The following is an 11,692-nucleotide window of genomic DNA, read 5'->3' on the forward strand; positions in this document are numbered from 1 at the left end:
CTATTTTACCTCCCAGATTCAGCTAGGAGCATCTAAGACTCTCTGACCACTGGGGTCTGGTTTCAAGCCCCAGAATGCAAGGTGGGATTGAAGGAAGCATGGTGATCACAGAACTGAGCATTGAGGATGCACAGGTGAATGTGAGGGCATGCGATGCTCTGATGAAGTTTGGTGTGTAACTAGGAATAGACGTTGATGAGGTGGCCATTCCATCATTCCCAAGGGAAAAAATGCTTGAATTCTGTCCTATGCAAGTACAGTCACCCTCAGAGTCCCTTGTGTGCCAAGAAAGTCCAGGTTGTGAACGAGCCAACATGAGGTCCAGACCCTCCCACCAGTGGAATCTTCCCAAGGTCTCACAACCTTCAAAGAGAGTTGGTCCATCAAGTGGCCCGATCTTCCCCTCAGAAGTAGCATCTTATCTGTGTCCCTGGCTTCGTTCAACAGAGTAACACACACTATTCAGATCATACCTTACCCGAAATTCTATCGTAGAAGGAAGACCTCAGATGCTACTTCTTTCATGAAGCCCTTCCTGACTCTGCCTCACCGGCTGACGATGCTCATTTCTGAATCAAAGTGGCATTTTCTGGAACTTGGCTCACAGCAGTTCTCATATTTTCTTGTTTGACAAGTACCTGATTGTATCTGACATACCCCTACAGGATCTAGCAGAGAGCTAACAGCACAGAAGCACCCTACCCCAACCGCCGGGGCCCCCCTCAATCACATAGAAGGCTATTTGCTGTTACAGATCACGCTGTCCTACAGCATTAAGTTCCAGGCCAGTCCTCCCCAGCACCCCTGCAGGGCCCTGGAGAGCAGGACCTGTGTTTTCTTTCTCCCCGAAGCTTCCAGTCCTACCCTAAGCACCAGGCACCCAGTAAGTCTTTACTAAATGTTTACTAAGTGTTTGCCTTTTTGTACATTTTGCACTAATACATTTTACTGAGTAGAAGCTAATAAAATGCTAACGTCATTAAAATGAGAGGCACAGGGAAGTAAAAATGAAGAATTGGCCCCAAGACATCTTGCTAGAAACTTTGAAGAGGAAAGGGAAACTAAAATAAATTGTGAAATGAAGATAAAGGAGTCAGAAAGACTCCTTTGTGTCACTACGGGCACAAAAATGATCATTAGGGGATACAGTAAAATGGATGAAGAATTTTCTCTGATTAAGTGTCTCACTCTGTTTGCTTCAACCAGCACGATGTGGACCTGTTTAATGGAGCAAGCACCTATTAAGAGACTACAATGTGAAGAGCAGTGTGCCAGGCAGCCAAGGCCACAGAGGTGAACAAAACAATCCCTGCCCTCTAGGACCCTAGCATCACTTGGGGCAGCGAGGAGGAGAGCTGTCATAGGAAGGCCTGCTCCCATCCCTAGACAGAAGGCAGCCATCAGGATGGATGCCTGCAGTTCATGCGGAGGGCTGGTTTTCCCCAAGGTGAGAAGATTCATGGAAATGAAACCACACCATCTAGGTACCTCCCTGGAGGTCCATCTTACTCTGGGTGCTGGCTCCCCATTTCTTCCTGTAGGCTCTGCCCCACTCTCCCACATTCCCTGGGGCTTGACTACTGCCTGGACACTCCCCAGAGTGTGAGTGCTAACAATTTGCTCACACTTTGGTGAGGCTTGAGCCATGTGGGTCCCATATGCCCAGGGCCATCTTGGTTAGAAGGTAGCTCCTGTGTGTGAACCTTCAGATAGGATGGCCAGGACTGATCGGTTGAGGAGTTTTCTGCATGTAATGCTCCCAGATTATTTCAACACTAAAAGGCTGGCAGGAAGTGGGTTCTGTGGGAGTAAGAGATATTGGAAAAGGAAAACCAAGGAAAAGGAACAGATAAAGAGGACCAAGTCCTAACACTAAGAAGCTATTAACACAAAACAAAAACAATAATCTAAGTGCCCAATATAGAAATTGATGGATTTTGGAAGTGATTGAAAAGTATATTGAGGAGATATATTAATTATGGCTTTCTTTATGTCTATTATTCTTTTTTTAATTTTTTTAATATATTTTATTGATTTTTTACAGAGAGGAAGGGAGAGGGATAGAGAGTCAGAAACATCAATGAGAAAGAAGCATCAATCAGCCGCCTCCCGCACACTCCCCACCGGGGATGTGCCCGCAACCAAGGTATATGCCCTTGACCGGAATCGAACCCGGGACCCCTCAGTCTCCAGGCCGACGCTCTATCCACTGAGCCAAACTGGCCAGGGCTATTATTCTTAACATACTAGCTTGTATACCATTCATTTAATTCAACTCAATATTTCTGCTTATTATATTCCAGGCACTATTTTAGGTCTTCTTGATATATCAGTCAACAAAAGTCCCTAGACTCAAGGAGCTTATATTCCAGGAGGAATATAGTAGATTTTTGTCATTTTAAAATATAATTAATAAAAGGTAATAAAGCGGAAAGAGCAATATATGTAACAGAAAAACAAAAAGACCAGAAGAAAATGAAATTAAGAAAACAAACATAAAGATATATGAAGGGTTAAAGTTGTCCACAAAATCTATGTTACTCCCCCATCCAGGGTTGGCGCTTGTTTCTATGTCTTTGGGATCTGGGCTCAGCCTGTGACTGTTTGTGCCAGTTATGGGTCTAAAGCTTTAAGGAGACCTGCTGGGCCCACTTTTAGGACTTTAGGAGCTCTGAAGTAATCCCGCTACACCATGGACAGATCACACAGAGAGATCACAGGAGAGGAGGGGTCCTGAGATGATTCAAAGAGAAACCGAGGTCCAGCTGTCCCAGCTGAGCCCAGGCGCCATGACTCCATCCTGTGTGACAGTTTGAATGTTTCAGCCAAGTCAGCCCCCCAGATGAGCACAGCCCCAGCTGACATCATATGAAGCATGAAGCAGACCATCCAGCTGATCCCAGTCAACCCACAGAATCATGGTAGATAATAAATGCTTATTGTTTGAAGTCACTACACTTTAAGGTAGTGAATGATGCAGCAATAGAAAACCAGAACAGGAAGTGGTACCTGGAAGCGAGATGCTACATGACAAAAACGTAAAACATGTGAATGATGGTTCATTTTATGTATCAACTTGGTTAGGCCATGGTACCCAGGTATTTGGTCACACATCTGGATGTCTCTGTGAAGGTATTTTTAGATGAGATGAACGGTTAAGTCCATAGATTTTTTTATTTTTAGCGGACTACTCTCCATAATACGGATGTGCTTATGCAATCAGCTGAAGGTGTTAAGAAAAAGACTGACATCCCCTATAAAAAGGGGAATTCTGCCAGCTAATGGCCTTCAGACTTGAGCTGCAACATCAACTCTTCTCTGGCTCTCCAGCCTGCTTGCCTACCCTGCAGTTTTTGGACTTTTCAGCCTCCATGATCTCCTGAACCCATTCCTTAAGGGCCATCAATATCTCTCTGTCTCTGTCTCTGTCACTCGGGACAACTCTAACTACTACATGTGGCATTAGCATTGGGGACTATGTAGCACGCATAAGGAAGGACTCAAGGATGCTGTTCATGAAAGCTGGATAGACATAGAGGAGATTGTCACTGGATGCTAGGAAAAAGATGCCCACTTATATAGTGGTGGAAAGTTTAGTTATACTGTCACCTGCACTGATGGAGCTAATAGAAATATACCAAAGACCCAGCCGGCGTGGCCCGTGGCTGAACGTCAACCTATGAACCAGGAGGTCACAGTTTGATTCCTGGTCAGGGCACATGCCCAGGTTGTGGGCTTGATCACCAGTGTGGGGCGTGCAGGAGGCAGCCGATCCATGATTCTCTCTCATCATTGATGTTTCTATCTCTCTCTCCCTTTTCCTTCCTCTCTGAAATAAATTTTTAAAAAAGAAATATACCAAGGAGTTGATAAATGTGGCTAAGGAGATTTCCAAGCACAATGTTGAAAGTGCCAACTCATTTCTTTTAACTGTGTGTGATAAGGAATAGAGAAAAAGAGGAAAATGAACTAAAAACGAACTGTTCGTTTTTATGCAGAATCAGGAGAAAAATATTTCCAAGTCAGTTATTGCTGCATTTGAAAATAAAACTGCTTGTCATTCCCTATTTTTTTGAGGTAAAAGAATGTCAAAATAAGAAATAGTCTCAAGGAAATGACCACATCAGAACACTGACAGTCCCCCATCTGAGGGAGGTCTCCTGCCCCCATGGTTGCTTTGCTTCCCACACCCAGCTCAGATCAAGACACAGGTGACAGACAGTGACTTGGCCCAGCTCAGATTGGGACCCAGGTAACAGACAGAGACTTGGCCGATAGCAGCTGCCCTATATCTAAATCCAGCCTAGCACCAGGAATGCTCAGGGCCTACTCAAGAATGCAAATAATCCTTTCCACTAATATTTACAGGGTAAACTAAGATTGTTGGTAGAGTATTAAATTTGACAGTAAAATAATAATCAAGTTTTCAGATTAATTTAAATAGGCTAATTGAAATAAGTGAATATTCAAGAAAATTTAATTGTACTGGACAAAAAGCTGTTCCTAAAGTGCTAACTAAAATTTCTATTGGTAGTTCATCTCATGGTAAAATTCCTGAACATGCAATGAAACTAAAGCAGTCATATTTTTGTGCAAAAAATTAAAATTTAAAGTTATCAAGACTGCATTATAAAATTTACAAAAGCCTCCATTAATTAAAAAAGGGGGATAGTAGGGTAATATCATGTAAGGAAAAATATCCTATAAGTAAATTACATCTAGAAAACTTTTACTTTACAAAATTAATTTTCATTTGTAATGCTAACAGCAAGACAACCATGAAAAACACACATGGTGTCTAAATAAGACGAAGGAAAATCGTTTGGGCAAAAATAAAAAAGGATCCCAAATCAATTATATAGAAAAGATTCCTTTATTAACTTTTGGTCGAGAATATGTTTGTATATTTTCAGAAAACAACTCCAAGACCATGTGGATTCCTGCAACAGAGAGGAATTGACAGGTCTGCTCCAACCACGAAGACAAGAGGAGAAACAGTCCAGAGATGGAAGACGCTGACGACACCTTGCCAAACTAGCAGTCAGCAGCTGTGCGACGCAGCAGGTTGCCTAGGACCAAACCAGAGAGGGTCGGACCTGCATTGCCACCATATGTCCACCATCTAGATATCATTGCTGACATGTACACTTAAGGAACTGTTTGACATTGAAACGGGACTCAGAACTGTTGGACATTGAAATTGGGACTCAAACATTTTTTGTTATTATACGTTTATTTCTAGTCTGCAGAGGCAAGATTTTTTAAAGGAAAGAAAAGGTGGGAAAATAGATACAGAGGCAAAGAAGCATTGAACAGACTGTCAAACTACAGTGGGAAGGCAGAGGAGGTTGCGGGGTTGGGGGGTGGCTGTAAGAGATCAACCGAAGGACTTGTACGCATGCATATAAGCATAACCAATGGATACAAGACACTGGGGGGGGAGGGCGGGCAGGTAAAGGCATGTACTGGGGGGAAGGGGAGACCGGGGGGAGGTCAATGGGGGAAAAAAAAAAAAGGAGACATATGTACTACTATTTGTAATACTCCAAACAATTAAAAAAAAAAAAAAAAAAAGAACACTGACAGTAAAACATGTTCATGGCATCAGGATTTCAAGGGTGTGACTGTAAGGCTCTAAGATGTCACAGAGAGAGAGCTACCCAGTCTGTCCAGCATCCCAGGTGACACCAGACTTTCAGCTGAGCCCTCCAAGGTGTCATTCATGTGAGTGATATCTCATCTATTTTGGATATTCAGGCTTAGTTGAGTGCTCCGATGACTTCAGCCCCAGTCAACAACACAAGAAGCAGAAGAACCGCCTAGTTAAGCCCAATCAATCCACAGAACCAGGTAAAATAATAACATGGTTTATATTTTAAGCCACTAACTTTTGAGATGATTTACTATGCAGTAAAAGGTAAGCAAAATCCTGATTATAGATCATTTGAAGAATAATACGGAAGGGAACCTACTATCTTTTTCTTTACATTTAGTTTTACTCTATGTAGTTACAATTACGATAGGTGTAATTTTTATGCTGGTTTTGTTTTGTTTGGTAATACATAATATATCACATTTTATACGTTATTACATAGTTTTAATGAAGATCTGTAGAGGTTAAAAGAACAGGGCCAAAGTAGAAATACCAGGTTAAATAATTGTTATAAATTGCTGCTTTGACCCAACATAAAAGACCAAGACAGGAGAAAGTAATCTGGCCAGGTATAGATTTTATAATCTATCAGGGAAAAGACTGTTGATGGTTAGGAGGGTATGGTTACAAGGGAAATAGTCAGGGAGCCAAACTTTCAACAACATAGAAAGAAGGAGGAAATTATTAGTCAATCATGAACTTGAGGTTAAAGGATCTGGGAGACAACAGAAATTAAATTTGATACAAAGATGACAGGCAGAGAGAAAGAAATCTCCATATATATAGTGCACAATATATAAATGATTCCCATTAAAAGAAATAAACAGCCCTAGCCAGCTTGGTTCCGTGGATAGAGCATCAGCCTGCAAACTGAAGGGTCCCAGGTTCAATTCTGGCCAAGGGCACATGCCTGAGTTGCGGGCTTGTTCCACAGTGGGGGGGGGGGGGGGGGGCGTGCAGGAGGCAGCAGATTGATGATTCTCTCTCATCATTGATGTTTCTATCTCTCTCTCCTTCTCCCTTCCTCTCTGAAATCAATAAAGAAATGTATTTTTTTAAAAAAGAAATAAACAGCTCAGTAGAAATCATCAAGGATCTGAACAAGAAATTTACCAAAAAAATAAATAAATATAAATGGCCAATAAACTCACAAGCGAAGACTCACTGACAAACAGGGGACAATTAGAAGTTACTTTTCTCATACTGAGAAAGAGTTGATACTATTCAACAATGAGGAGATTTTGGGAAGCCTGTCCTCTGGTAGATGGTGATGGGAGTACAAAGTGGTCCAGTTATTTTGGAGGGAATTTAGAAATACTTATCAAAATTTTAAATAAGCATAATTCTTCCTTTGATCTACCAATTCCACCACTAGAAATCTATCCTACAGAAACATAACCACACAAAAGTATCTGTACAATGACATTCATTGAGACAAGTCTCTCCCAACTGGGCTGGCAGCTTCTTGAGAGTGGGAACTTTGTCATTCACTCCTGTATTGTCAGTAGCTACATCACTGCCTGGAACATAGTAGATGCTCAGCAAATATTTGTTGAGTGAATGAATGGGACTGAACATTGGAAATTAATTTTCTGTCACAAGGAAATGTTTACATCTACCCTATGGAATACTATGAGCTGTTTAAGAAAATGAGGTAAATCTGTATGTACCAACATTGGAAAGTCTCCAAGATCAACTGTTAAGTTAAAAAAAGAGAGAGAATAATAGTAAAAAGCTAAAAATAACATAAGTTCCATCATCAGAGAACTGATTTACTGGATTATGATTTAAATAAATCTAATATGAGGCATCTATTTTTACGTTGGCCTTGATCTACATTTTTTACTGTTGAAAGACATCTGTGATATTGCATTTAAGAAAAATAGCATTTCAGCACTTAGTATATATCAGGATTATTCCTTTTAGTCCTCACAATCGCTCTGTGTGTAGGTACCATCATTCCATGTTATAGTTGAGACCCTTGCAGCACAAAGGAAGGTCATTGCCCAAACTTATGCTGTGACAGAGCCAAGATTTTAACACAAGCAAGTGGCTCCAGACTTCCTTCGCTAAACCACACAAAGATAAATTGACCATATGTTCAGGTTTAAGTCTACTGACTAAGAATAATTACCAATAGCATCCTCTTTATTTTCAAAATGTCTCCAGAGAAGGACAATACATGTTATGGTCACTCTACTATAGCAATGACTGAGTTCAGTCTAGGGAGCCCATTTTTGGCAATGTACTCAAGGTCCCTGCTTCAGTCTGCTCATATGGAATATGGGACAGCAGTAGTCTCTGCCTTGTATAGTTGTTAAGGATAAATGCTTTGATATTCTAAATGCCTGGCACATAGTACCACATTAACTACTAACCCATGTATAGTGAGCGAACATGTATTGTGAGATATCTGCATGTTCAAAAACTACTAACAGAAGATAGCTCCTGTAGCCCTAGCCAGTTTGGCTCGGTGCATAGCGTGCTGGCCTGTGGACTGAAGGGTCCCAGGTTGATTCCGGGTTCCATTCTGGTCTAGGGCACATGCCTGGGTAGCAGGCTCAATTCCCAATAGGTTATCTCTCTCTTTCCTTCTCTCTTCCTCTCTGAAATAAATAACAAATATATTTTTAAAAAGGAACATAGGCCCTGTTAATATTGTAAAGATATGTACATGAGCACACATGTACATGCTGAACATATATATGTATACATATGTGTACATGTGTGTGTGTTTAATAGTGAGCAAGTAGCCTGACAAACATGAAAAGCCATGTGGTGTCTGTGGTGCATCCTGCTTGCCATGTGGATGTGCTAGCCAAAGATGAACAACAAAAAACATTTAAAAATGTCAAATTAAGGTGAAAGTTTTAAAAAATCGCTTTTGTCATTAGCAATTCAGATTGGGTAGCGCTTGATTTAATTAGTACTAAATGTCACAACCGGAAGGAAAGCCTCAACTTCTAGTTTCCCCTCAATGAACTAGTTAATTATTTGTAAGCACAACTTAAGGGACCCGGGCACTCTCTGGACTTGAACAATTTGCGATGAAGACCTGGGGGGTTGCATTAGAACCGAACCCTTGAGCGCCTCGGGCGGCAGGGAAACAAGGGGGTGGGGAGTGGGGAGCTCTCACCGCTCCCAGCCCAGACTGCAGGGGTTTTGGAGGCAGAAGTACGCATCTCAGACTGGCTTTCGGCACCCCGAAAAGCAGCTTCCCGGCGTGTTCTACTCTAGTAGAACTTAAAAAATGGGTTCTCCGGCGGAAGCCAAGCCCTGGGAATGGCAGTCAAAAAACTGGCTCTCTTCGGAGAGAGATTCGTAGCTAGCGGGGAGGGGGCGCGAGGAACCTGCGGGAATTGGTCCCTTGGCCTGATGTGGGTGGTGCCTCCAGGGTTTGGACCGATTCATGGATTCATTGAGCGGATTCGCCTTGCCCTTTAAGTTATAGCTCAATGGTTAAAGTTTTGCTTTGCCGTGATAAATGACCACATTCATTTCCCCACGCGCAAGAGGACTCAGGGTCCTGGGGGAGCTGTTTTCTATTAAAGAAGGAAGCTCATTTCAGAGGCCCGGCCCTTCTGACGCCATCCCGTCACCTCAAGCTCTGCAAGCCGCTTAAGCAGGTGTCACCTGAAACCTTCCGGGCATGTTCAGGTCAGAGACCGGGATCAGAAACCCCATGCGAAGTAGAAAATGCCAACAAACCCCACCCCACCCCCGCGTGCACGTCCGCGGTGGTTTTCCGTCCCTGCGGCGGGGCCGTGGGCGCCGAGGGGGGCTGAGGGTCAGGACGGCCCGGGCTCTGGGCACCTTGCCCAGAGGGCGCTCATCTCTGCCCAGTGTTCACAGCTGAGCTGGCCTCCGCGCACACGCTCCGTGCCACAGCTCCCCGCTCCTGCAAGGGGCGCGCGAAATGGCAAGCCAGAGGGCTCTCAGGGGACCCGAAACAGAAGATGCTTTGTTGGGGCAATCCGACAGCTCCCCCGCGCCCCCAGCGGTGCTCCCCCGCGCCCCCAGCGGTGCCCCGCCGCGCCCCCCAGCCGCGCGCATCAACCGCAGCCCGGCGCCCAGCACTGCGCCCCAGACGCCAGCTCACCTCAGCTCTGGCCGCAGGACCTGCGTGTAGGTGTAGCATCGGCCCAGGACGATCTCCGAAAAATGGGGAGTGGTGCCCGCCCCATTCCACTCCCGGTGCTGGGGCGCCCGGGGCCACTTCAGGACTCCGACCACCACCGCGACGATCGTCACCGCCACCAGGACACACAGGAGGATGCCGAGACAGACCTTGGCTTTCTTGGAGAGGTGGCAGCCGGGTTCCTCCGTGGGCACGGCGCTGAATCTGTGGTCGGACATGGGGGCCACTACAGGGTCAGCCGGTCGAAGTGGGAGGAGAGGCCCCCGCCAGGCTGGGCAGGAAGGATGGAGAGAGCTGCCCCTTCGGGAACTGCACCTTCCCCTGTATTTTTCACTTGCCTTTTCTGGGCTTCCTTTCCCACCCTAGCCCCTCCCTCAGAGTCCCCTGGCCTGCCAGACCAATGAGGATGTGAAGGACTTTAACAGACTTGAGCCAGGGGAGAGTCATCTAAGCTAGGAAATTCCTTGACAAGGGGAACGGAGAAACTGCGACAGCTAGCTGAGCAATTTACAGCCAGTTAAAGGTCACCTCCCTAGAGATGATGACATCTAGGCCTCAGTGGTATTTCAGCTGGAGGCTCAGAAAAGCAGCAAAACCAGGTGAGTGGCACCAGGGCCAGCTGCGATGACCAGTGACCCCCTGCCCTGACTGGGACCGAGCAGCAGAAACCAGCAGTCTGAAAGAGCACACCTGGAAAACCCTCCCCGGAGACCTGCCTGAGAAGAGAGATAAAGCCCTCAAGACCAAGGACCCTCTCAGGAGCAGCCCTGCCCCATTCCCAGACATCCCCTGCCTCTCCCCCTTTCCCCCACCTCTAAACACTAAGGGCCTCCACAAGGCTTGCAATCAGGGGAGACATGGGCAGCGGCAGCTCCTCCAGGGTTAATTCCCAGAACCTGCCACTGAGGCCTCCTCTTCTCTGGCTTCCCAGGGAGCTGGCAGCAGCCCCTCCTCCGCTCATTTCTTTCCCGTAAGGTTTCTAGAGAGCCAAAGCCCGCAGGTGTAGGCTCTCCTGTGGCTTCGTCTATGCTAAGCTCTTCCTTGTTTCACTGTCCTCAATGATAAACGTACCCTCACAGTAAAAAATAAAAGGGAGGGGGAGGCAGCCACCTTCCACTTACCCTGCAGATGCCTTCATAACACACGGTATACTCTTGCCCCTTCAGGCGGGCTCCCTTTGCCAGCCTTGAACTTTACACTTAGCCACACTGCTTCCTGGATGCCTGCCCGGGCACCTTTGTACAAGCAATGCGGGTCACCGGCAAAGCAATGCTCTCTATTGACTTAGCGTTGACAAAGGCCTGCTCAGCCCCCTGTTACAGGCTCCACCTAAGCCTTAGCCCTGCTCCCAAGTGGCATCCTGGTAAAGGTCTGGGTTCAAACTTCGCTCCATCACCCAATGGCTGGGCGAGGCGGGGTAAGTTACTTGGCCTCTCTGTGCTTCAGATATAAAGTGGGGCCAATACCAGTGCCCATTGCACGGTGCTGTTGTGAGAAGCGAGTTCATATTGACAGCATGGTCGGTGTGATGCCTGCTACATGGTAAGCATGCCATCGGTGTTTGCTCTTCCTCCTTGCTTTGTGAGCATGTGCAAGGGGGTGCCTTTCTATCCTCCATGGGCTGTGCTTAGAAAATGTCTGGCATGCAGCTAAGTGGTGGTTCAATGAATAACCAAGTGGCTTTTCCCAGACATCCCCTGCCTCTCCTCTCTCAGGGTCCTTGGCACAGGGAGGTGTGGGTGGGAGTTCTGCCGCCCCTCAGAGGGAAGGTAAAGAGTGTGGCGTTAGGGGTTGGAAGGTCAGTGGATTTGCTGGCTGTGACCTCGGACATTCTCTTTTGGTTGCTCCTCAGTGAAATGAGAAGTCCCCGCTGAGTGGGTGGGGTGCTGGGGAAGCTGCCG

At 45.7% G+C, this 11,692-nt stretch overlaps 1 protein-coding gene across 3 annotated transcripts in view; it reads right to left on the reverse strand.

Annotated features, from left to right (window-relative positions):
* The window catches only part of CD38 (CD38 molecule), a 54,380-nt gene extending 43,360 nt beyond the window's left edge, over positions 1-11,020 (reverse strand). For all 3 annotated transcript variants that reach the window (XM_080683247.1, XM_080683248.1, XM_080683246.1), the window contains exons 1-2: positions 10,913-11,020; positions 9,753-9,995 (exon numbers count right to left, since the gene is read on the reverse strand). In XM_080683247.1, the coding sequence (XP_080539373.1) occupies positions 9,753-9,995; positions 10,913-10,929 (260 nt within the window). In that variant the 5' untranslated portion in view covers positions 10,930-11,020. The remainder of the gene's footprint in view (positions 1-9,752; positions 9,996-10,912) is intronic.
* Positions 11,021-11,692: the final 672 nt, after the last annotated feature.

This window comes from Plecotus auritus (assembly GCF_963455305.1).
Source record: "Plecotus auritus genome assembly, chromosome: 1".
Taxonomy (NCBI): domain Eukaryota; kingdom Metazoa; phylum Chordata; class Mammalia; order Chiroptera; family Vespertilionidae; genus Plecotus; species Plecotus auritus.